The sequence below is a fragment of the Schistocerca cancellata genome, chromosome 11, assembly GCF_023864275.1.
Source record: "Schistocerca cancellata isolate TAMUIC-IGC-003103 chromosome 11, iqSchCanc2.1, whole genome shotgun sequence".
Taxonomy (NCBI): Eukaryota; Metazoa; Arthropoda; class Insecta; order Orthoptera; family Acrididae; genus Schistocerca; species Schistocerca cancellata.
This window is the reverse complement of record NC_064636.1, coordinates 148,536,809-148,564,205: the sequence shown is the minus strand read 5'-3', so window position 1 is coordinate 148,564,205 and position 27,397 is coordinate 148,536,809. Positions and strand designations below refer to the sequence as shown.

The 27,397-nt window shown below is 36.2% G+C and overlaps 1 protein-coding gene across 1 annotated transcript in view; it reads right to left on the bottom strand.

The window, feature by feature from the left end:
- LOC126108376 (uncharacterized) overlaps positions 1–27,397 on the bottom strand; it is a 128,710-nt gene that overhangs the window by 60,172 nt on the left and 41,141 nt on the right. The window contains exons 4-5 of the mRNA XM_049913589.1: positions 11,589–11,723; positions 7,467–7,586 (exon numbers count right to left, since the gene is read on the bottom strand). Of these exons, the coding sequence (XP_049769546.1) occupies positions 7,467–7,586; positions 11,589–11,723 (255 nt within the window). The remainder of the gene's footprint in view (positions 1–7,466; positions 7,587–11,588; positions 11,724–27,397) is intronic.

Genomic DNA, 27,397 nt, shown 5'->3' with positions numbered 1-27,397 from the left:
GGGGAATGCTCCTCTGTGGACTGAGGTGGGAGTTTGTGAGGTAGTGGATGACTGGAGAGATAAGGCACGGGAGATATATTTTTGTACAAGGTTGGGAAGGGAGAAACGGTCTGTGATTGCTGCAGTGAAACCTTCGGTATATTTCAAAAGGGATCGCTCATCACTACAGGTGTGATGGCCATGAGTGGCTAGGCTGCATTGAAGCGACTTCTGGGTATGGAACGGGTGACAGCTGTCGAAGTCAAGATATTGCTAACTGTTGGTACATTTGATATGGACAGAGGTCCTGATGTAGCCATCTTTGAGGTGGAGGTCAACATTGAGGAAGATGGTTGGATGGGCTGAGTGAAGTGAATGTAGGAGGTGTTTAGGCTCTGGAGGAACCATATCACAAAGATATCATCAACGAATCTGAGCCAGGTGAGGGTTTAGGGATTCTGGGTGTTAGGAAGGATTCCTCTTGATGACCCATGAATAGATTGGTTGGCATAGGATGGCGTCGTGCAGGTGCCCTTAGCCATACCCTGGATTTGTTTGTAGGTAATGCCTTCAAAGGAGAAGTAATTGTGTTGAGGATATATTGGTCATTATGACTATGAAGGAGTTTGTAGGTTTAGAATCCATCGGGAATTTTGAAGGTAGTGTTCAATAGTGGTAAGACCTTGGACGTTAGGGATATTACTGTAAAGCAAAGATGCATCAGTAGTGACAAGCAGGACACCATGTGGTAAAGGAAGAGGAACTGTGGAGAGTCTGTGGGGTGAATGATTGATGTCTTTTATATGGGAGGGTATCTTGCAGGTAATAGGCTGAAGGTGTTTGTTTATGAGAGCAGAGATTCTCGCAGTCGTGGCACACAAAAGTTTCTTGACTGAAGACTTTGTAGGAGTTGAAAGATAAACAACACAAACAAAATGGGCAAAGAAGGAACCTATAGTAACCTAAGTGTGATGAGAACTAAACTAAGGGATGACATGCATCAAAATGAAATCAGAGTAGAAAAAATTGCAAAATATAATGGGGCATAGACATTAATAGTTTGATACTAAATTTATATTGGCTCAAGGATGGTATTTATTAGTTCCAGAAGGGAAGGAGAAGCCTGCCATTTCATTCAAAAACAAAGTGAGGAGGATTCTTAAAAATATCAGTGTATGCAAAAAAATTCAAAACTAAGCTAGGCATGGTACTGGCATAATGTTGACCTTTTACATCACCTAACAAAGTTTTAGCAAATGTTGACTACTGCTGTGTGTATGTACACTCCAAATCACAAGGTTTTTGCAAAATACAATGCATGTGTTCTTACAGTCATATAATTTCTCTCTAGTTTCTCGGCTCTCTTTCCACAGCAAGCAGGTAATGAAAATGTAATACACTGGTTGCTTTAAATTATGTTACTCATTGTTGTAACAATATTTACTGGTGGTAATATTGTTGAAACTAGATTCCATTGTCATCAAACACCTGAAGCTTACTTTTAGACAATTGTTCACTTCACACATGTACAGAAGCAGAATGGATGATGATTCTTGTGATTCTGAAAATGGCATACAGTTCAAAGAATGTTCTGATGGAACAAAATCCCAATTCAAGAAGAACAGAAACACAAAGCAAATAGTGTAAAAAGGAACCTATTATTAAATGCAATCATGGACTTGCTGTTTCACCTCCAAAAGCTAAGAGAATTAAGAAATTCAGAGTTCCTGAACTCTGCTATGAAAATATTTCTCACTTTCGTCATCACATGAGATCATTACATAAAATGTATCAAGGTAAGTTCGTATTGAAGTTTCTTAGTATTTCTTCACCTCAGCACAGTGTAGTAGACACTTAAAATACAAAAATCAAGAAAACAGTGACAGTATCGTATATCATTAGAAAAGGGGATTGTGAAGTAGTGCCTGCTTGTGCTGTCACTTTCCAAAGAGTATCTGGCATGTCAAAGGATATATTGTCCTCTCTGGCAGGCAAGTTCCATGAACATGGAATGTTGCAAAAGGAAAGGAGAGGAGAGGAGGCAACAGAACAGGAAAGGATAATAAAGAGGTAACTATCGTCATTAAGAATGATACAAAAAATATAAACACAGAGAGAGCCACCATGGAATGGGAGATCTATAGGAAGTTATTTACTTTCAGATCTCACAGTCAATAAAATGTTCAAGAGATTCTATGAGGAAAGAAAAGATTTAGGACTAAACTATGCTCCTTATCAAAATAAAAGCAACATTTCAGTTTATCATTCAGGACACCTGATACCAATACCTGATCCACTTGTAAGGTTGGCCTAATGGAAATAAATGTGGAAACATGTCTGCAGAAGAAGAATGTACTACAAATGAGACAGATTACATAAAATTCATGCACAAAGATAATGCAAGTGTCAGTAAAGATTTGATTTGACACGCGGCAAAAGCAGTTAATTGTAAAACTATCAGTGACATTTTCTATGCAAGACAAGAATGATTATACAATCTGTGCATAATGATCCATACTAAGGAGCAGAAAAGGGAAATTATTGTTTTCTACAACTTGTTGGAGACAGAATCCTCAAGAGGATCCAATCAAGTTGCTTCAGCTTTGCTGAACTTCCTTTCTGACCTAGATAAAAACAATTGGCATTAATACTATACATCTACTCTCAGATTCTTGCAGCAGCCAAAATAAAAACAGTTGTCTGATGGTGATGCTTACAGCATTCTTGAAAAAGAGCACAAATTCGATAATATTCATCACTTCTTCCTTGTTCGTGGCCATAACTACATGCCTACAGAGCAAGTGTTTGGCAGAATTGAGGTCTTACAGAAAAAACGCATTTTGTTTTCTAAAAAATAATATGATATTTCAGAAGAGCATGGTCCTCTCAAACTTCTAAACACAGAATGTACTGTTAAAAATCTAAAAGATAGTGCACAGAAAGAACTAAAATCTAACCTACCATTAAAATTGGACAGGCAGCATCACACCTCTTACAAAAGAGCAAAGAAAATTCTTAATGTGTCAGTAGGAGATGCATACTCTAGAGATTCAGTACAGGTTGACAACCTGAGAAGAAAGAAACCATGCCATCCAACAGTACTAACATCCCCTCTTTTACCAAAACAAAATATGGTATGCAAAGAAAAGAAGAAAGATGTGTGTACCTTCCTAAATTATTTTGAAATTCCAAATGATGCAAAAGAGTTTTACAAAGATGTCCAAGACAAATCATGTATAGATGTAAGAAAGAAAACAAGACAACAAAAGTGTAATTGTAACATGCAATACTTTTGTGTTATTCATTTCACACTTCATGTAGTATTCATAATAATGATAGAAGCTAAACAATTGTGTTAAAAGAGTAATCATTGCTATTACTGTATTATGCCACTGTATTTCTATTATTACTTTTGTATTCTCAGTAAAGTCAAAAACTCTAAATTAAAAAAAAAAAAATGCTGTATATATTAATATATGCAAAATATACATTTTACAACAATGCAGACATATATAAAACACTACAGCACATAAAAAAATTAGTTGTGGAAAAAATACACAGAACTTAAGGCAGCAACATAACTATCAGCAATAATTATACGCATTTATCAACTTTTGAAAAAAATTGGAAAACTCACACCTTCATATATAGTTATAAAGATTACATTTTAATGTATTTCATTACAACACTTTAGTAATTTAAATGAGATCTAATAGTCATGTAAAAATTCAAATTCTCAAACATATCTAACTGGGTGATAACAAAAAAATTCATTTAATGAAATATTGTATCTGTTGCATTTATCAAGTTATGTAAAACACTCCTCAGTTATGGACAAGAGAATGGGCCCTTTAGAGTTTTATATGAAAATTGCAGCTCTACTGTATGATTAAATGATGATGGCATCCTCTTGGGTAAAATATTCCGGAGGTAAAATAGTCCCCCATTCGGATCTCCGGGCGGGGACTACTCAGGAGGACGTCGTTATCAGGAGAAAGAAAACTGGCGTTCTACGGATCGGAGCGTGGAATGTCAGATCCCTTAATCGGGCAGGTAGGTTAGAGAATTTAAAAAGGGAAATGGATAGGTTAAAGTTAGATATAGTGGGAATTAGTGAAGTTCGGTGGCAGGAGGAACAAGACTTTTGGTCAGGTGATTACAGGGTTATAAATACAAAATCAAATAGGGGTAATGCAGGAGTAGGTTTAATAATGAATAAAAAATAGGAGTGCGGGTTAGCTACTACAAACAGCATAGTGAACGCATTATTGTGGCCAAGATAGACATAAAGCCCATGCCTACTACAGTAGTACATGTTTATATGCCAACTACCTCTGCAGATGATGAAGAAATAGATGAAATGTATGACGAGATAAAAGAAATTATTCAGGTAGTGAAGGGAGACGAAAATTTAATAGTCATGGGTGACTGGAATTCGTCAGTAGGAAAAGGGAGAGAAGGAAACATAGTAGGTGAATATGGATTGGGGGGAAGGAATGAAAGAGGAAGCCGCCTTGTAGAATTTTGCACAGAGCATAACTTAATCATAGCCAACACTTGGTTCAAGAATCATAAAAGAAGGTTGTATACCTGGAAGAATCCTGGAGATACTAGTAGGTATCAGATAGATTATATAATGGTAAGACAGAGATTTAGGAACCAGGTTTTAAATTGTAAGACATTTCCTGGGGCAGATGTGGATTCTGACCACAATCTATTGGTTATGAACTGCAGATTGAAACTGAAGAAACTGCAATAAGGTGGGAATTTAAGGAGATGGGTCCTGGATAAACTGAAAGAACCAGAGGTTGTAGAGAGTTTCAGGGAGAGCATAAGGGAACAATTGACAGGAATGGGGGAAAGAAATACAGTAGAAGAAGAATGGGTAGCTCTGAGGGATGAAGTAGTGAAGGCAGCAGAGGATCAAATAGGTAAAAAGACGAGGGCTAATAGAAATCCTTGGGTAACAGAAGAAATATTGAATTTAATTGATGAAAGGAGAAAATATTGAAATGCAGTAAATGAAGCAGGCAAAAAGGAATACAAACGTCTCAAAAATGATATCGACAGGAAGTGCAAAATGGCTAAGCAGGGATGGCTAGAGGACAAATGTAAGGATGTAGAGCTTGTCTCACTAGGGGTAAGATAGATACTGCCCACAGGAAAATTAAAGAGACCTTTGGAGAGAAGAGAACCACTTGTATGAATATCAAGAGCTCAGATGGCAACCCAGTTCTAAGCAAAGAAGGGAAGGCAGAAAGGTGGAAGGAGTATATAGAGGGTTTATACAAGGGCGATGTACTTGAGGACAATATTATGGAAATGGAAGAGGATGTAGATGAAGACAAAATGGGAGATAAGATACTGCGTGAAGAGTTTGACAGAGCACTGAAAGACCTGAGTCAAAACAAGGCCCCGGGAGTAGACAACATTCCATTTGAACTACTGATGGCCTCGGGAGAGCCAGTCCTGACAAAACTCTACCATCTGGTGAGCACGATGTATGAGACAGGCGAAATACCCTCAGACTTCAAGAAGAATAAAATAATTCCAATCCAAAAGAAAGCAGGTGTTGACAGATGTGAAAATTACCGAACTATCAGTTTAATAAGTCACAGCTGCAAAATACTAACGCGAATTCTATACAGACGAACGGAAAAACTGGTAGAAGCTGACCACGGGGAAGATCAGTTTGGATTCCGTAGAAATGTTGGAACACGTGAGGCAATACTGACCTTACGACTTATCTTAGAAGAAAGATTAAGAAAAGGCAAACCTACGTTTCTAGCATTTGTAGACTTAGAGAAAGCTTTTGACAATGTTAACTGGAATACTCTCTTTCAAATTCTGAAGGTGGCAGGGGTAAAATACAGGGAGCAAAAGGCTATTTACAGTTTGTACAGAAACCAGATGGCAGTTATAAGAGTCGAGGGGCATGAAAGGGAAGCAGTGGATGGGAAAGGAGTAAGACAGGGTTGTAGCCTCTCCCCGATGTTATTCAATCTGTATATTGAGCAAGCAGTAAAGGAAACAAAAGAAAAATTTGGAGTAGGTATTAAAATTCATGGAGAAGAAGTAAAAACTTTGAGGTTCGCCGATGACATTGTAATTCTGTCAGAGACAGCAAAGGACTTGGAAGAGCAGTTGAACGGAATGGACAGTGTCTTGAAAGGAGGATATAAGATGAACATCAACAAAAGCAAAACGAGGATAATGGTATGTAGTCAGATTAAGTCGGGTGATGCTTAGGGAATTAGATTAGGAAATGAGACACTTAAAGTAGTAAAGGAGTTTTGCTATTTAGGGAGTAAAATAACCGATGATGGTCGAAGTAGAGAGGATATAAAATGTAGACTGGCAATGGCAAGAAAAGCGTTTCTCAAGAAGAGGAATTTGTTAACATCGAGTATAGATTTAAGTGTCAGGAAGTTGTTTCTGAAAGTATTTGTATGGAGTGTAGCCATGTATGGAAGTGAAACATGGACAATAAATAGTTTGGACAAGAAGAGAATAGAAGCTTTCGAAATGTGGTGCTACAGAAGAATGCTGAAGATAAGGTGGGTAGATCACGTAACTAATGAGGAGGTATTGAATAGGATTGGGGAGAAGAGAAGTTTGTGGCACAACTTGACTAGAAGAAGGGATCGGTTGGTAGGACATGTTTTGAGGCATCAAGGGATCACAAATTTAGCATTGGAGGGCAGTGTGGAGGGTAAAAATCGTAGAGGGAGACCAAGAGATGAATACACTAAGCAGATTCAGAAGGATGTAGGTTGCAGTAGATACTGGGAGATGAAGAAGCTTGTACAGGATAGAGTATCATGGAGAGCTGCATCAAACCAGTCTCAGGACTGAAGACCACAACAACAACATGAAAATTGAAGTTCTAAGGGAATGTTTATCTTACTGCACCTATTTAACTTGTCTCCTTTAACAGAAAGTATTTGTATGAGTTGCTTGAAAGAAAAATATACACCAGAATAGAACATAAAAACAATAGTTTCAATGTCCTAAATCTCCATATATGTCCATATACTAGATACACTACTTGCAATGAACCAACACTTATAACATCTTGAATGTTGCAGAAATAAATATGATAAATAAATTTAAATTCTATGAAAGTCTGAATTGTAAATTAAAAGCAAAATTTAAGCAAATTAAAAGAAAACTATTTTGATACTTTCCAGAATACCACTCGAAAAAATTATTTTGATGTAACAGCACATTATTAGGATATTTTAAACACATTTAAAAAAAAGATGTAATCTGTTGAAAACACTTCTTAGTATTTTCTTGTGTTTATTTTAATAGCAAAATTGCATTACGTGAAACAATTATTTTTGTTCAGAGAGGATTATACTTGTTCTTTGTCAAACTGTGCTTCCAGATATCTATGGTTGAGGTACAGCATTTGAAACAGCCTTACATATCCTTGTTTTCAGTATGTGCTAATACACTTCAAAAATACAGCAAAATAAATATACCTGATATGTATGTTTCTCTTGTGCAGAAGTAGTTTTTGTCACTGGGTTCACTACAGAAAATCTCTGTTGTAGTGTCTGATTTATGTGTTCTTTAGAAAGGAGAGGGGATGGCCACTGTTGCTGAAACAAGAACAATATAGAAGTACATTGCTATGGAAAAAGTGTTAGGGTGTTGCATATTTTTATCACACAGAATACAAGTGCTCTTCAAATTACCAAAATAAACAAACAATAAAATTCCAGGTAAATAATTACTATCTAGTCTGGTATTCTATTTCAGCTTCCCCAATTCTTCATTGATAGCAACACAAGTCTCCAAGACTATAAAAGCTTTTCTTAAGCCATAACATGCACCTCAAAACTTTATTATTCTATTTTTTCAAGATTTTTTGACATTTATGTGATACCCTGATTGATTGATTAAAAATCAACAGTTGTGAAATCACTATGTCAGTACAAAAACTATAGAGTGTCCCAGTTTTGGGACATTGGCAAAATTATCTATCAAAAAGCACAGTATTAATGTCAATGCAGAAAAGTGTACAAAACATCAAGAACAAGATAAAAACACTGTAAAATTACTGAGTATCTATTCAGTATGAAATGAAACAAAACACATAATGTATACCACAATTGCACACATTTTTGTAGTTTATTTCCAGTATGCACATTTGTAATGTGTTATACCTGTCACAATAAAGTAGTATCTTGGGTATAGTCATGCATCTTTGCCCACCCATACTCCCATCACTTTGCTTCATTGCATTTTGGTGTTGATCCTGTTTTCTTTGAAAAGTACATCTATATTCTCTCTTGGACATCCATAAGTGAGAGCTCCTCTTTTGGGTTAGCAATCTGATATGCACACCATATGTTTACTGTCCAGATATTAATGATCTGGAGGATTGACACCCACCACCATGTCTTTGATCTTGTCCTAGTCCTATTAAAAGATATCCACATCTCCAGTAGATCAACACCTGTTCCCTGTACATTACTCTCATGGAGAAGCTTATGGCTTATGAAACCCACTAAGATGTAGTATGCCTACAAAGAATTTTAGCTCTTCTTTGGCTAGGAGAAAATTTATATTGTTCTGTTGGCAAACATAGATTTTGCTTTTTTCTGTAACAGTATTCATTAGTCCCTCAAGGAAAAAATCCTCAAACACCTGTCACACTGTATTATTTGCTAAATATTCTGCAACATGGTGATTTTTTGTGTTTTCTCGTCTATGTCCTAATGCTTCTCTTTGCTTAGCTTCTGGAGGTAAGTTGGTAACATAAGCTCCATCCTTCCCATTCCTTCTGGTTATAAGTTCTGAATTACCTGTGACATACTGTACAATATAGTCACTGATTAGTGGATTTTCTTTGGTGTCTCTTTCATCTGTCACTTTTTTTACGTTGGGTGGAATAATCACTAATTTTAAGTTATCAGCATAGTCTTAATTCACTTCATACCTCTCCAGTTACTCTAACACTTCTTCAATCTTAAGTCCATGCAGCATGCTTTTATTCAATTTAAGTAATAAACTGTGAAAGGGAATATTTCATTTTACTACCTGACCCTGGATAAAATCTCATAAAACGTGAAGAAAGCAGCTCTCAATAATATAAATAGTAATTTTTGTAAATAAGATGTGTACAAACAGGCACATCTAAAGCGGAGAGTCATTGTCCCATAACTGGGCCGCTTAAAATAAACTGATATTGCACTTACTTCTGGAAATCTGAGATATACCGAATGTTACATGGACATCTGTATGTTCATATCAAAAACACCCAGACAACTGAATCACAATTCACTCTTGTACAGAAACTACCATCAGGCATACAGAACAGTGAAGTGCAAATATATAAAAAGAGGCAAATTAATTCCTTTCCCAAAAATAAGCTAATTAGAGAAAAATTATTTCTTTTCAAGTTCCAGGTATTACAGCAGTCAGTTCAACATTTAGGTGCAACAATCAAAGCAAAAAGTTTGATTGGTTATGTAGAAATCAATAAAATATTTGCATCCCAAAAAGAGAGAGAATGGATTAACTGTATCCAAATACACTGCTGTCAAAAAATGAATGACTCCAATTCCTTGGTAGTGAGTAACATTATAATGGGAAAATCCATTGGCATAAGAAGCAAAGTATCTGAAGATAATGTATCAACAAATTAGCAAAAGGATCTATATTGCATATTCGACAAATAGTTCTGTTAGTCCGATGTCTTGAAGAAAGAAAATCAAAGCATAATAAATGTAGTTACTACTTCAGAAGGGAGCTCTTCGGAGAGACTTTCCTTTACTGACTAAAAAAATTTCTGAGGGAGAAAACAACATGACTGGATGACATTAGTGTGTTCTGTATTGTAGACACAAATAGTCTCCATAATTGTGATGCGGGAACAATCAAGCTTCTTTTCCTCACAATACAGGTAATGGAAATGGTTAAAAGAGTAATACTCGAAAGTGATCATTGAGGTACACTGTGGTGCATTTGCTGTGTGTTTCTACAACAGTAATTTAGGATTATGTTGCCAAATTCAGACACTTATGATGATTCAATGCAAGATAATTGATAATGGGAAGAGGGTCCATGACTATGGTACCATCACTAGAGATTACAACAACTGGTACTGAAGGACACCTTCACTGACATGAAACAATTTACAGGACAAGGAACACGATAGGATCAAGATTAACACTACCGTTGGCCTTAAACTAGAGTACGGTTTTTGCAAAATCAGTAAAGCTTGAAAATACAATGGGAAGTTTGAGTAAACTATTTTATTCATGTAGGTGTGACATACAATCTAACATTTTATCCTCCTACATAATCTTCTCTTTCTCAAAACATAACAAATCTCAAAACTCATTGTAGCAGCATCCCAGAGAGTTCACACTTTCAAAATAAGATGGAGGAGAATAAGACCTGCTGACAAAATGCCATGTCACACCTTAAAATATTTAAAGCACCACAGACATGCAGCAATGTATATCTTTTCATAAAAAAATATAGAAATGGAAAGTATTTTGTGGAATTTAAATAACAGATTAAGTAAAGATAATAGCTCACCATACTGTTGGGGCACTGAGTAGTTGACAGGCACATAATCAAGACATAGTGATGCTATCTGTCAAATAAATCCTCTTTTAAAGCTAAAAGAATACACGTATATATACCTGCATGGCAACTTTCTCTCAGCTCATTACATTTCGCCAACACTGCACCTGGAATGGGGTTATGGTCTGTGTCAGGTGGAGTAGGTGATGGGAGAAATGAGAGCGACAACAGTAACTGTTATGAAATTGTGTCGAATGATGAACAGCCCACAGTTGCACTAAATTCTGTTTATTTTAAACCTTGAGCATGGTTTCTGCTATAATATTATAGCCTTCTTCAGAAGTCATACACACTAATAAATGAAAAATGTCTTAGCCCAGCGTCAAGACCAATAAAATAACTTCAACAGTCATAAGCCTGTTTCGAACATAAGTAAAATTACATATGGCAATGTATGTCCTCCGTCTCTACCTCTGTTACACTGGGCGCACGGTCGTCAAATGTGCTGCACCCAGTGCACCATAGGTGGTGCACTTCACAGTGAGGTACGTAGCACGGTTTATCAGGCAAATTATGTGCTCTAATAGATTATAGGGCTAATTCTACCAGCCAACCATAGTCGTTTTACATAGCCACACTACCAATGATTGACATTATTTCTACAACTAGCACCCTAGTACATGAGTGGACTTGACACAGCCACTTGGCTGAGACATTCTTCATTTATTAGTGTGTATGACTTCTGAAGAAGGCTATATTATTATAGCAGAAACCATGGTCAACATTTAAAATAAACAGAATTTAGTGTAACTGTGGGCTGTTTTTCATTTGAGATGATCAGTAACTAAGGTTAGGCTGAAAGTACCTGCTCATTCATCACTCAGCTCTTACAGAGTAGTTATTTGTTAGCCCTCACCTAATTTCTCACTTTTATTCAATGAGGAACCTATTTTTTCACACACACACACACACACACACACACACACACACACACACACACACACACAAGAGTGAGGGGGGGGGCACTGCTCTTAATGATATGAAACTGTTGTTATCAAACATACCTTGTGTTCCATGTTTGTGGTTCCTGGTGGTGCACCAAGTACTGATAAACCCTGTTGCAACAGTTGTTGCAAAGGCACACGCTGAACTGGAGCAGATTCAGTTACATTCCCATAACTGAACGTCTGGTGTTTTCTCTGCAGTAACAGATGTTGGTAATAGTCTATCAATAATACAGTTACAAATAGATAACTGTGAAAGAAATCTGCATTATCTAGCTTTCATTTTAATTTACAAACATTTTGTGGTGAAACTTTTAAGATAAAAAGAACAAGTTATTTCGACTATTTTGAACAGTTACTGAAAGTTTTGCATGAGGATGACCTACCAGTGTCCCAAACAATTAGATCTGCATTACACTTATGCCACAAGTCTTTCCCAGCTTCTCAGGCCCTACCAGAAAAATGCATCACAGTAAGGTTGTTAAAGGCTCTGCTACCACATACAAGTTCCTGGTGTATTCTAGCCCACGGAACTCAAACACTGAGTTCAGAGCATGTCCAATTACTTCTGAACTTGCAACTTGTTATACAAAGTGTGACTGAATAGATAACAGCATGTATCTTTAAAACAAATATGCTTCTAGCATTTCTTATTTAGGAAGAATAAATTTCAGATTCCTAGAATGTCAAATAAGGTAAGTGAAACTCGAAGACTAATTATGTAAGATCAAATGGAATTACAGAAGTGTTATAAGAGGTACAGCAAAAAGTGAAGACCAGGGACAGGGCAGGGAAGTAATTCAGATGTACCCTTTACAGTACAGTAGAAAATAAAAACAATACTTTAAATATCAAAGAACTATCAGACAGAAAAGCAGGACTTGTTTCAAAAATGAAAATATTCCATAGAAACCATTCAAGTTTATGTATCAACACCTTCAATACTGGTGAGGTGTCCAAAGACCTATACAAAACTAAAGGAAATTCTGTCACAAACTTCTAAGTGGTGGAAGGATATTTAATGCTAAAATAGGGGAAGGGTGGGGGGATGAAATAAGTCCTCAGTGGATAGCTTCAGATATAACAGCCATGACAGATGTCATACATCAGCAGTATAATTTGCTGAGAACAATAACACATGTCCTACCAGAAATATTTGAGAATAAAAGAAGTACAGAATGCATTTGACATGGACCAAACAAAACTAAAACTGAAATTTACCATATTTTACCAAACAAAAAAGAGCTAGAACATAGATGTGATTGTCCTAAATTACTTTTGAATTGAAATTGATTAGTTTATAGTCAGTTACAAACTAAAATTAGAAAGCTAAAAACAAACAGACTCTTCAGACTGGCAAGCAGAAAAGTAGATTAATAGAATTTATTTTGAATGATAAACTGATCACACAATCAAGTTGAGATAACCCCAGAGGTGCAGCCCTTCATCAATAATGATCACTGCAAAAAAACATTCAGATTCTGGGCAACCTGCCAAAAAGAGCATAAAGGAAGAGTTGGAGCTAGAAACTCAAAAAAGATTAATGTTAATTTTGGAATGGGCATTGTAAACACAGAATGGCTGAGACTGGTACACTTAATCACGTGATAGGGAAGATGAAAGAGAGAAGCATTGAGCTACTACCATGCAAGAAACAAAATTTGGGGAGGCAAATATAGTGTTATTCAAAAGGCTTCACAGTGCTGAAAGAAAAATCACATCTATTTGCTTAGGTAGAACATTCATAGTAAAGAAGAGACTCGAGAATGGAATAACAGAAGTAAAAATTAAGAGATAAATAATCTCAACGTTGACCATAAGAAGTGAATAAAAAGTACACAATAACAAATGGACATGCACTGATAATGACAAGAACAAGAAGGATCAAAAATTAGTAATAAATTTCTGGGAGTAGTTAGACGATACACTGAAAAACACATGCATGGACAAGTAAAGATACTCATATGTATTTATAATGCACAGATTGAATGGAGGAACCAACATAATGGAATAGAAAAGGCAAGATGAGTACATAAGAGCAAAAAGGACAATAATAATAATAATAATAATAATAATAATAATAATAATAATAATAATAATAATAGTAATAATAATTAATTCTACACACAATTGGAAAGCCCCTGGAAAAGATAAAATAGCAACTTTCTGGCTAAAGAAGTTCACCTCAACACATTCACATCTAACTAAATTATTTAACAGTTACATTGCAGACCCATGCACATTCCCTGATACACACTTACACACGGAATAACTTATCTGAAACCTAAAGATCAAGCAGACACAGCAAACCCAGCTAAATATCGCCCCATAACATGCCTAACAACAATATACAAAATATTAACTTCAGTCATTACACAGAAATTAATGACACATACAACACAGAACAAAATTATAAATGAAGAATCAAAACACTGTTGCAAAGGAGCATGATGATGTAAAGAGCAATTGATAATAGATACAGAGGTGACATATCAAGCTAAAACTAAACAAAGGTCACTACACTATGCATACATTGATTACCAAAAAGTTTTTGATAGTGTACCCCACTCATGGTTACTACAAATATTGGAAATATACAAAGCAGATCCTAAATTGATACAGTTCCTAAACATAGTAATGAAAAATTGGAAAAACACACTTAATATCCAAACAAATTCAAATAATATCACATCACAACCAATACAGATTAAGCGTGGAATATACCAAGGAGACTCAGTAAGTCCTTTCTGGTTCTGCCTTGCTCTGAACCCACTATCCTACATGCTAAACAATACAAATTATGGATACAAAATCACTGGAACATACCAACAAAAAATCACACATTTGCTATACATGGATGATCTAAAACTACTGGCAGCAACAAATCAACAACTCGACTAATTACTAAAGATAACAGAAGTATTCAGTAATGATATAAATAAGGCTTTTGGAACAGACAAACGTAAGAAAAATAGCATAGTCAAGGGAAAACATACGAAACAAGAAGATTACATATTGGATAACCACAGCGACTGCATAGAAGCAATGGAAAAAACAGATGCCTATAAATATCTAGGATACAGACAAAAAATAGGAATCGATAATACAAATATTAAAGAAGAACTAAAAGAAAAATATAGACAAAGACTAACAAAAATACTGAAAACAGAATTGACAGCAAGAAACAAGACAAAAGCTATAAATACTTATGCTATACCAATATTGACCTACTCATTTGGAGTAGTGAAATGGAGTAACACAGACCTAGAAGAACTCAATATACTTACACGATCACAATGTCACAAATATAGAATACATCACAAACATTCAGCAACAGAAAGATTTACATTAAGCAGAAAGGAAGGAGGAAGGGGATTTATCGATATAAAAAACCTACATTATGTACAGGTAGACAATTTAAGAAAATTCTTTATAGAACGAGCAGAAACTAGCAAAATACACAAAGCAATCACTCATATAAATACATCGGCTACACCACTGCAATTTCATAACCACTTCTACAACCCTTTAGATCACATAACATCAACAGATATGAAGAAAGTAAATTGGAAAAAGAAAACACTACATGGCAAGCACCCGTATCATCTAACACAGCCACACATCGATCAAGACGCATCCAACACATGGCTAAGAAAAGGCAATATATACAGTGAGATGGAAGGATTCATGATTGCAATACAGGATCAAACAATAAACACCAGATATTATTAAAGATCCCAATACCACAACAGATAAATGCAGACTTTGCAAACAACAAATAGAAACAGTAGACCACATTACAAGTGGATGTACAGTACTAGCAAATACAGAATACCCCAGAAGACATGACAATCTAGCAAAAATAATACATCAGCAACTTGCCATACAACATAAACTAATTAAACAACATGTTCCCACATACAAGTATGCACCACAAAATGTACTGGAGAATGATGAATACAAATTATACTGCAACAGAACCACTATAACAGATAAAACAACACCACATAACAAACCTGACATCATACTCACCAATAACAAGAAGAAATTAACACAACTAATCGAAATATCCATACCCAATACAACAAATATACAGAAGAAAACAGGAGAAAAAAATTGCAAAATACATCCAACTGGCTGAGGAACTCAAGGACATGTGGCATCAGGATAAAGTTGACATTATACCAAATATACTATCAACTACATGAGTCATACCACACAATATCCACCAGTACATCAATGCAATACAGCTACATCCAAACATATATATACAACTATAGAAATCTGTAATAATTGATACATGTTCAATTAACCGAAAGTTCCTAAATGCAGTGTAACATATACCGTACAGTTGAAAGGGAGTCATGCTTGATCAAGATCCACGTCACTTTCCATTTTTAACCAGACATAACGTCTGAGAAAGGAAAGAAGTAATAATAATAATAATAATAATAATAATAATAATAATAATAATAATAATAAGTTTATAGCAGCCAAATAGCCATACAAGTTCCAAGTATAATGATGATAAAACATGAAATTTTACATGTTGTGGTTTGCATAGTCACTTATTGACTATGTCCTTTTGGCAAAGATCTATATATGGTAATGTTTGATATTCGATGACAGTTTAGACTCACACATTGCATTTGGTTCATGATATGATGTGTAGTTGCTAATAAGGTGGAAGAAACAATGGACTTCCATTCTGGTGAGCAGGTGTCTTATTTCAAAGTACTCCTTTGTCTGTGTTCAGTCAATCATGGCACCTGTACTGAAAAATTCTGTACGTATATCTTATCTTCCTTCCTTCAATGTTTTTCATAGATTTTCCAAAGCAGTGGTGTTGGGTAGCATCAAATTGCCCATAGGTCTTCAATGAGGAAGGGTTCACTTGCCAGCAGATACAGAAGTCTGGATTTTGTTGTGTGGGATGCTCCAATTACTTTCTTTATCTAGTTCATCTTTACTCCTTCTAGTGTCATTAGGCTTTTACTGTGAGATGTGATCTGGTAATTTCTACACCATAATGGGGAGATTTTGGCTCTGACAGCAATGGTGCTGTCTCTAGGCTGAGGGATCTAATGTATAATATTTCATGGACTGCCATTATTGCTTGCATTGCTTTCTCCACTACATGCTTTGTGAAACATTTTGCAGTTATTTCTATTGTGACATTTATGTATTTGAAGTCTGGTACTATTTTCAGTTTTCTCTCCCGTATGAAGATCTCGGCTGATACTCTTCCTCAATTTCTTAACACCATCATTTCTGTTTGTGACACATTTATTTTGCGGCTGTGTTCAATACATCAATCTTTCATATTATTTATTGCTTGTTGTAACTCTTCATTGTCCTTTGGCCCTATTACAATACTGTCTGCAAACACATATGAGATTACACCCTACCTTTGAGGTATTCATACAATCTCTTCTGCTGCAAAGATAAAAAACAGAGGACTCAATGGGTCTCCCTCAAGCACTCCATTTGATTGAGGTATCAGCTCTGAGAGGGCGAGGTTGTCTGAAATCATTATTTTGGTCCATCACAGTATTGCACTTATGATTCGTGTCCATATTTTGTTTTCATTTAGGGCTTCCTCTAGTTTTTTGGCCACTAATTTTCTGTTTATAAAATGAAATCCTTTTTTGAAGTCTAAAAATACTACACAAAACTTTTCTCTGTCTCCAAGGGCTTCCAATACACTCTTTAAGAGTTCTATCACAGTCAAAATTCATCTTCCTTTCCTGAATCCTGTTTGGCTTTCAAGGAGGTGTTCGTTGATTGATTGCTTTATTTTTTCTGTTACTATTTTTGTGAATACTTTGAAACATGAGTTTTCGAGGGTCCTTGGGGACTCCTTTACCTTTATATAGCACTTTTGTTATTGTCTGTCTGTCTGTCTGGAATGGAGGCTGTTTCTGTGCACTTACTGTAGAGTTTTTTTTTCCAAATTGGCGTTAATATTTGGACAGTGTCTTTTAAATATTCCCTATAAAGTCCATCAGAACCTGCAACATTTTTTGTTCTTTTGCTGCTAATGATATCTTTGAGCTCCATTCCGTAGTTGTTTGTGACATTGTGTTCTGTCTGTCTTCTGGTTTGTCTTTTAGTCCTTCCTTGTTCACTATACTGTTGAAGCGTGTCTCCCATTCTTTCAAATTGATGTAATGTGTTTCAACTCCTTTTCTGGGGCATAATGTAAGGGTCTCTTGTGGCTTCCTCCACTAGTTTCCTTCCTTCTCTTCCCTAGAACGTTCTCCTCTTCTTTAAGAGTTTTCTTATTGATATATCATTTTTCAGCATAAGTCCTGAGGAGTGTAGTGTTTTCTGTGCACCTTTTCAGTTGACTTAGGCTTTGCAGCATATCTTTCCTTAGCCTGTAACATCCTGCACGGAACCAATTTTTTTCATCCATCTTTTGTATCTGGGATTGGCGGCTTGTCTTAGGAGTTCTCCTATTGCTCCTTTTTCTTCCTCTAGTCATGAACTGTCTATTAGCATTTCAATTTGTTTTATGTCACCTGATTTTGATTCCACTTTCCCAATATCTACTGTTCTTGAAAGTGTTTCTTCCTCTTTTTCTCGTGCTTCTCACCACTCTCCTTGGATATTTATTTCCAGAGGGATACATTTCAAAGTGGTGTGTAGTCTGCAGTTTAGAGAGGTGATATATTGTGTCTGTTTGGTGCCCTTACGAATGTGATGTCTGTTGTGCTCTTTCCATTGTGAGAAATATATGCAGAGATGTTAGGATTGTTTAATAGGATAAAGCCTTCTTTCTGCAACTTTTCCATTATTATTTTTGCTTTGTAGTTTTGTTATGTCCATTCTGCAGTTTAAGTCTCCAGCAATAATTAATGGTTTATTGTGCTTACTATGAGTGATCAGGGGCCCTATTTCATCTAGTACATCACAGGCTGTTTTATTCAGTTGGAAGTATGCTGATATTGTTGTAATGTGTTTCATTTCTATCAGGACTCTATGTTCCTGTTTGATAGTTACAGTTATTGGTGTTAATTCGGGTTTTATGAGGACAATTATTCCTCCACTGGGTCTTCCTCTGTTGATTTGTTTTGCGTGGACATGAGTGCAGTAAAATTCTGGGTATTGCCAATTTTTGGGTAAAAATGTGTGTTAGGATTACTATGTCATAGCCCTCTGAGCTACGTCCATTGCACTTTCTATATTCCATAGGAGGATCTTTAAGGTTCCTACTGCTCCTACTTCTTTACATTTTCTTGGATGGTGTTCTTGTGTCTTATGGAAGAGAGATCCTGGCATTTTCTTGTAAAAAAATGGGGAAAATGAAAGTCTCTGACAGTGATACCTGTTGGCCAAAATCCATCTTTATTTGCCAACTGTGAAAGGGGATGCCTACTTTAAAGGATTTCATATTATTGTTGTTGGGCAGTTCTTCAAATTTTACATTTTCCTTCATTCCTTTCTTATTGAGAAATTTTTTTATTTAATCCTGTGTTCTCTCACATTTGTACTGTCCTACGTAGAGCAGGGCCATCCTATCTGCAGTTTGTAGATCTACATCTCATGGTCCAGCATCAGTCAGTGTCTCATGCTGTTTAGCTGGTCTCCTCTCTCTTTTATGGGTAAATTCAGTGTTGTTCATTTACTTTCACTTCTGATCTTGATATTGTGTCATGTCTCATGTTGTAGGTATTTCATCATCTTTTGTTAGAAACACATTTTCAGCTTCCCTCTTCATGGTGTTGGGTCTTTTCTGTCGTTTTGGTGTCTTCTATGTCGTACTCACAATTTCTTTCTTTATCAAAATCTTTACACTGTGTGTGATGTTCTTCATCATAAGGCTTATCTTTTGCATGACTTTTTCTGTAATTTTTGCCTCTAATATTGTGTCATAGTCAAGAGGCTAATGGTTGTAGTTACAAGTGGTCCATCCAGGTGATGGTGGCCACTCTGTTTCTTGAACTGGGTCAACAGGTGGCACCACTTGTCCCATAACGTTGTTGTCCAAGCCCTCTGTGTGCGGGCTGTCGTAGTTACAAGTAGTCCTGCTAGGTGTCGATATTTGATGGTTGCCACTCTCAATTTCATGTACTGCGCCAACAGATGGTACCACTTGTCCTCTGTGGTTCTCTCCCTCTGCCTGGAGGTTGCTAACCCCACTTTCAGAGATAACGGAAAGTGAGGTTATTATCACACAGAAACATTCTCTCGAGGCACTCACCACCTTTAAGATGTCATCTTTTGTCTCTTTCTTGAGGTAATCTCTGATTTCCACTTTATTTATCAAACTTTGTAGACCACACTTAACAGGTCTGTCTACTACAACCACCACATTACCCATAAATATCACAAGCAAAAATGAGGAACGGTTAATAGAATTGTACTGATAACACAAAATTACACTGATGCCAACATGTTTCATTGCCAAACAAAGTGATGATAAAACATGGACAATACACCATTGGGGTATTGCGAATTGTGTGAATTGTGTTTTATTCATCTCATGATGTATATTTGCAATCCATTTGGTTTGCATACAGGAGACATGTCAAAAATTTATAATACAGTTACAATGATTTTTACATTAATAAATAATAGCACTACAATAAATAACAACACCATAAGGATATTTCTTGAAATATGTAAAACATTATATCCAACTCAAATTTCCAGTTTGTCCTGCGTGAATTCATCCACTGAGTAATAATGCTTCCAGTATCTCATATACTGTAGCTTCCTTTTAAGTGGACCTAAATACATCTGCACCAACTTGTTCCCTTTTACTTTATTACAAATTTTCATTCACATATATTGAGGTCCCTGGACATACAGTCTGAGGTAGTGGGTATAACATTTTCTTTGTTTCTAATATCATGTAAATGGACAAAATGGTTTCCCTCAAATAATTAATGTCTGGTGTACAAAAATATAATAATCTCATATACGTATAAGGATGGCAGAGTTAATATTTTAAGTTTTCTAAATAATGGTTGACATGGTTCTTTGCGATTTGCAGTGCACATATTTTGAATGTTTTTTTCTGTATTTTTAGTATCCACACCATATCGAGTTACCCCAAAAACCAATACCATACCTAATAATGGATTGAAAGCAGCTTTTACATGCTACTTTTCATGTGCCCATGTCAGTTGCAGTTGATAATATTTGCATTGCAAATTCTAAGCTGCTCAGTTTGTTTGCTAGGTATTCCATGTGTACATGTCAGCTCAAATTTCTATGTACAGTTAAACCTCAGGATTTGACTGAGTCAACTTCTTCTATATCTTGACTGTTGTGTAAAATCTTAATCTGCTTGCATTTTGACTGTTTGGTTTTGAACTGTGAGTCTTACATATATTTAGTTTAACCCATGTAGCTAAAACCGAGTTTCTAAGGCACTGAGGGTACTCATCATGGATTTGGGAATTTTTTTTCTGAATCCTGATCTTCAACTATGACAGAAGTATCACCTGTGAACAGAACTGATAGAGAGCTGATATGTAATGGTAAGTCATTAGCATAGCAGAGAAATAGAACTGGGCCTAATATGAAGCCTTGTGGGAAAACCCTGATATATATATATATATATATATATATATATATATATATATATATATATATTTCCAGTTAGAACAATAATATGTACCATTTAAAGAGATGCTAACTGTTTGCTTTCTGTTTGATAAGTAGGATTTAAGCCATTGTATGGCACTTCTGCTGATGCCATATTTTTCAAGTTTATAAACAAGCAATGCATGGTTTACAGAATCTAATGCCTTTGTGAGATCCCAGAAAATTCCTGCCACCTTATTTCCAGATTAAACATGCAGCAATGAATTAGAGATTCACTAAAAAGATGATGAACACCAAGGTTAGCAATAAAACAAGAACAGAATCATTACTATCTCACAGAAGAGCCATTTAATTCTGAACTGGGACAGACAACTGTTAGGGTACATCGCTACTAGTGATTGGCTACAAGGTATTATCAAAACTTCTTCTGAAGAAAGTAGAAGAAAATATAAAACGTATAGTAGGACATTATCAGTTGGTCTTTAGGAAGGGAAGAGGAAGCTCACAACAGATCTTTACTCTGATACTAAAAGAACAAAAGGATGGTAACTTTGACATAGCGACTCTTTGACAGATCCTGAACAACAGAGAACTATATGGGACTACAAGAAAACCAGTAACAGGAATATGACAGACACAGCAGAAGGCCAAGTAGGCAAGGGCAAGATACGCTAGAGTTATGCAGGAATCAAGACTAGTTTCAAAACAGGAGCTGAACTATCACCAATTTCATTCATCATAGTAAAGGACAAATTGATTAAACAGTGGGGAGCACTAAATGATGAAACTGGAAAACCAAATATTAACAGTGAGAATACAAAGGACAAACAGGCTTAACTGGACTCCTCTGTCTTTGCAGATGACATAGTGATAATGAGACAGAATAAGATACAAAGCATAGCTAGACAAATTAGGCTTGATAGCCAGATGGGTGGAACTGAAGACTGTCTGTAAGACAGACAATGGTTAGCACTAAGAGCTAGAAAACACTGAAAGGCACAGTGCAGAGGGTTAATAAATTTAAGTACCTTGGAGAATATATAAAAGAAACAATAAGGAGAAATGAGGGAATTACACAGGATAAAGATAAGGTCAGCCTTATATGTTACAAGAGGCATATACAGTAGAAACATAATGCCTATGATCACAACAACCATGCACTACAAGATAATGATGGTGAATGCAGCTCTGTATGTGGGTGAGACAATAGCACTATGTAGACCAGATGTGGCACAACTAGACTAAGATTAGAAAGAAATTCTCAGAAAAATACTAGGTCCTAAAAGAGGTTGTGAAAGATGAATATGACGACCTAGGGAAGAACTCTACTGGAGTGTGACAACTATCAGGAGAAATCAGAAAGGACATGATTTGTTAGGCACGCGATTAGGATGAATATCAACAGAAAGATCACAAAAGCATGGAGAGCTACTGGTAGGACAAGAGGAAAGACAGAAGCAAGTGGATGCAGGGAAGTGAGGATCAAAGTGGAAGAGAGAACAGCTTACGTGCTTGCCAATATGCCAGATATGAATGACAGAGAAGGTTATAGAGAAATGTTGGTTTATGCAGATATTGTGTATCAAGAGAGGCAAAGATATTGAAATAGAAGTGTGAGTTATTGTTTTTATGCCTTACAGCCAGCCTTGTGTCTAAATTTTTCCCCCAACCATGCAGAATATTCTCCACATCTGTTGAATAATTTGTCATTTCTTTCCTAGAAAATAGTGATTCATCATGACTCTTGCAGCAGACAAAGACTCGATCATTGTTGGACTACAACATATACCATACAGAGTGGAAGGTCTCTGCCACCTATCTAAAAGTAGCACAGTGGAAGGAGCCAGTCTTGTATTTTTGGATTTTTTAGTTTTTTCAGTGATAACACATGCTTCAGTACCTTAAAGATCACATAGAGTTCTGCATTAAACACAGTAAATTGGCTGTGAAGTTGAAACCTGAAGATGTGGCAGGGAAGACTTCTGAACAACCTAGAGTGTCTCCTTTTTTTGAGCCATTCATGTACTCTTTGATAACGCTGCCATATTTATCTGAACTATTTAAAAAAGAAGATTTAAAAGCTATACTCTAGGCATGATGGTATGCTAACTGTTTGCCACTCCATTCTGATATACAAAGATGTCTTAGTCAGGGAATGACACAGCAGTCAGTCAGTCAATCAGTCAGTAGCATGTTTTTCTCGAAACAGGTTCATACTGGCCTGCACTGTTATAACATGGACACAACAGGAAGCATACAGTCTCAATAATTTGTCTTTCATAATACCCAGTATGTAAAATTTTTATAATGATAAATACAGAAATACACTGTAAACATCATTAGAACAATAGCAATTTAAGTAAAATATTTTTTAAAAATGACATCAGTTTTCCTCATATAAAAACCAGTCTCTGGAATATAAGCACATTTATAGGTTTAGAGGGACACCCAACATCCAATGGCGGCAGGAATAGTTTGTGAATCAAGCAGGGACACAAATGTCAACTGCTGGATAGTGTGCAGAAACTATGGGTTAAGTGGAAGAGGATCTATGCTCTCTTCTGCATGGTGCCAATAGAGCACACAGTAAATGAAAACATCACAAAAGTTCATAATAATTTATTATAACACAAACCTAAAACTGCAGGAGAAGTGCCTGATCTCAATGAACTACTTGGAAGTACTTTAGCTTTTAACTACTTCTGTTTTAATGATTGAATATGTTCTCAAAAAGATAGTTTGGGAGTGGAAAAATTCCTAATTGGCACCTTTGTAAACACTCTAGTTAATTATGTTGAACTAGAATTTTTCAAAGACAATCCTGAAATGCCACTATTACAAAATATATGTTGACACTGTTGCTTTTTAATGGCTCCAAAGAAGAAATAGATTCACTTACTGTTGTTTAAAATAACATTCACCCTAAGATTTTCTTCACTGTAGAACATGAGAACCACAGAAGTGTAAATTTTTTAGCACTCACCATTTCAGCTTGTGACAGAAAGCATTGCTTTGCCATCTATAGAAAGCCAACTGCAACAGATGTCATCATTCATGCTAACTCCTGTCATTGATTCAAATATTTCAAAAAATTTAAAAAATAAACATTTTTCAGTGAATGACCCATAGAATATTAAAAATACTCCTTACGCCTGATGAAGTTCAAACAGAAATAACAACACCCAAACATTTTGTTAAGGTCAACAATTTTAATACCAATGAAGTTGGATTATTATTGAGTAAGTTATAACAGTCACATGATTCTCTGGAAATCATCAATCGAAAATGTTACTAAAATGACCTATATGGTAAATATTTCTGAGAAAATAAATCATTTACTTAAATTCTGTGAACTGACTATAGCTTTCACTCCTGATAATCTCTTACAGAACTGGCTTGTTGTGGTCATACAAATGGACGCAACTGGAGCTGGCACACTGAGACATCTTCTCACTGATGCCACTGGCAGCCCTTTGAAGCTCACCACAAGTGTGACCCAATCAGCAACCCCCAAGCTGCCGCCAATGAGATCGTCTTCTGTGTTGTGACACATGGCAGCCATAAGCAGTAACAGAGTGCATGCTCAGCATTTGCATATGACAGTTATAGTATGGAGTGCCAGAGTTGCAGTTCACAGTGGAGATTAGCCTGCAAGACAATCTAAACGTGGAGTCACCAATAGCCTTCACACAAAGGGACAAGTGTTTACTACAATGATTGACACTGTGATGCCCAGGACGAGCATTGCCTTGTTGACATTGTATTCAGTAATGCACATGTTGACAGGCCACTACTTTGTTGTATCTGTCTGCAAACACATACAAAGAGTTGCTGTACATGTTGAGTACTGCAGCACAATAAAGTGTATGTTTCTGTGTCTCTAATTTGTCTGCACTGTAATAGTTCCTCCATCCACATCGGAGCACCTAAACCTAACATGATGTGTGTGAACCATTCTAACCAGACAATCCACACAAATCAACGCTCAAGCACACTGCTGGTAATTGCAACAGTAGTTATTTAAATTCTGGTATTTATAAAATTTTGTGTGATGATTCTGATAAAGAATACATTGGACAGATGAGCCATAATTTCTCCACTCAGTTTAGAGAGCATACATCAGACACTACCCTGGTAAATCATTATACGGCCAGTATGTAACCCAAAGTAATCATTCCAAAGAGTCCATTTGTTCTGCATAGTGCTCCTAAAGAATTCTTAATAAATGCATTTGAAGATATAGAAATTTATGTACATGATAAAAATAAGCTATTATCTTTACTAAATGAGCAGTTAGAGTTTAGAGAAATGTTTTTTTTCCATCTCTTTCATGATTCATTATAGAAGTTGCCTGCTCTTTTGTTTCTTGTTTTTTATTATAGATACCCCTTTTTAAAAGTTTCTAAAGTTATATTCTTCACTTATGCCATTTCCATTAATATTTTTATCATCTTTTACAAATTTTATCTTACATCACTAATTATTCCATCCAATGGCATTCTATTAGGCAGTATTACTATTACAACTATATTTGTGAGTTTTATATCTGTGGATAGTAAGTTTTAGGTCTATTATTTTGTGACCAACACCATCAGGCAACATTCTCCAACCTTCATGTCTCTGTGGTGCCACACAATGTTCCACTAGTAATCACAGTAAAACTCAATGCAGCATACGTGTCACTGCAGCCACATCCAAAGTTACATTTGTCTTGTTGGTGATCCATCATGATGTATATATTGCCGTAATTACTAGCAGCATCTAACACACACATCACTTGATCTTTGCGTCTGCCCTTCCATGTCAACACGTAGCTGTGGCCAGCGGTACTTTCATCTCTGGTACTACTGTCTGGCTGCCTCACAATATTTCACAATGTTCCACAGCATCAGCATCTGCTGAGTTTATTGTGCTGTGGTTTTGTTCTATGTCTCAATGCCAAGATCACAGACTGCATACAGAGGATAGTCTTCTTTCTTAGTAACAATTTCCATTGGTTTACTACTTGTAATTTTATATAATGTATTCTCATAAACTGTGTTCTGAAGCATTTATGATTTGTTTTATTTGGCTTATATTATACCTTTTATGTTTTATTTTTTGCTGCTGCTTTGTATGCACATTACTTTTATAATGTTTTTAGTTATTTTAGTAACTTGTGAGAGATCTGCATGGGAGCCAGTCAGAGCCAGTGCAAGACAATATAAATATTATTTGCCTACCAGGGGTCACTAGCTTCCTGCCACAGATGACTGAGGTGTCACCCATGGTCAGTAGCCTCTGGTGGGATGCCTAGAGCTTCTGAAGGGCACACTACTTGAATGAGATGCATGCCATACCCATAGTAACGTAGGTGTAGTACAATGTGGGTTACAACATTTACTGTATGCCTTACTGGCTGCTATTGACATCATGCAGAATGCAGTGCTTAGAGCTTCTCCCACTTAACCTAGAGTCTCTCCACACTATTCAGCAGTTGACAATCATGTCTCAACAGAAGTTACCTGATCCATTCGCCACATATGCTCGCCACCATTGGGTAAATTTCTCCTTTTGATTGTTCTTACATTTAAATGCTTCAGTTTGCAAAACTTCTTGTTAGACAAATCTCTAAATGAACTTATATTTCAGAGGATGTTCTGAAGGTGTCTTGAAAATTTACTGAAACTGGTCATCATCTAAATAAGTATGGAAAAACTGGTAGACGCTGACCTCGGCGAAGATCAGTTTGGATTCCGCAGAAATGTTGGAACACGTGAGGCAATACTGACCCTATGACTTATCTTAGAAAATAGATTAAGGAAAGGCAAACCTTCATTTCTAGCATTTGTAGACTTAGAGAAAGCTTTTGACAATGTTGACTGGAATACTCTCTTTCAAATTCTGAAGGTGACGGGGGTAAAATACAGGGAGCGAAAGGCTATTTACAATTTGTACAGAAACCGGATGGCAGTTATAAGAGTCCAGGGGCATGAAAAGGAAGCAGCAGTTGGGAAGGGAGTGAGACAGGGTTGTAGCCTGTCCCCGATGTTATTCAATCTGTATATTGAGCAAGCAGTAAAGGAAACAAAAGAAAAATTGGGAGTGGGTATTAAAGTCGATGAAGAAGAAATAAAAACTTTGAGGTTCGCCAATGACATTGTAATTCTGTCAGAGACAGCAAACGACTTGGAAGAGCAGTTGAACGGAATGGACAGTGTCTTGAAAGGAGGATATAAGATGAACATCAACAAAAGCAAAACGAGGATAATGGAATGTAGTCGAATTAAGTCGGGTGATGCTGAGGGAATTAGATTAGGAAATGAGACGTT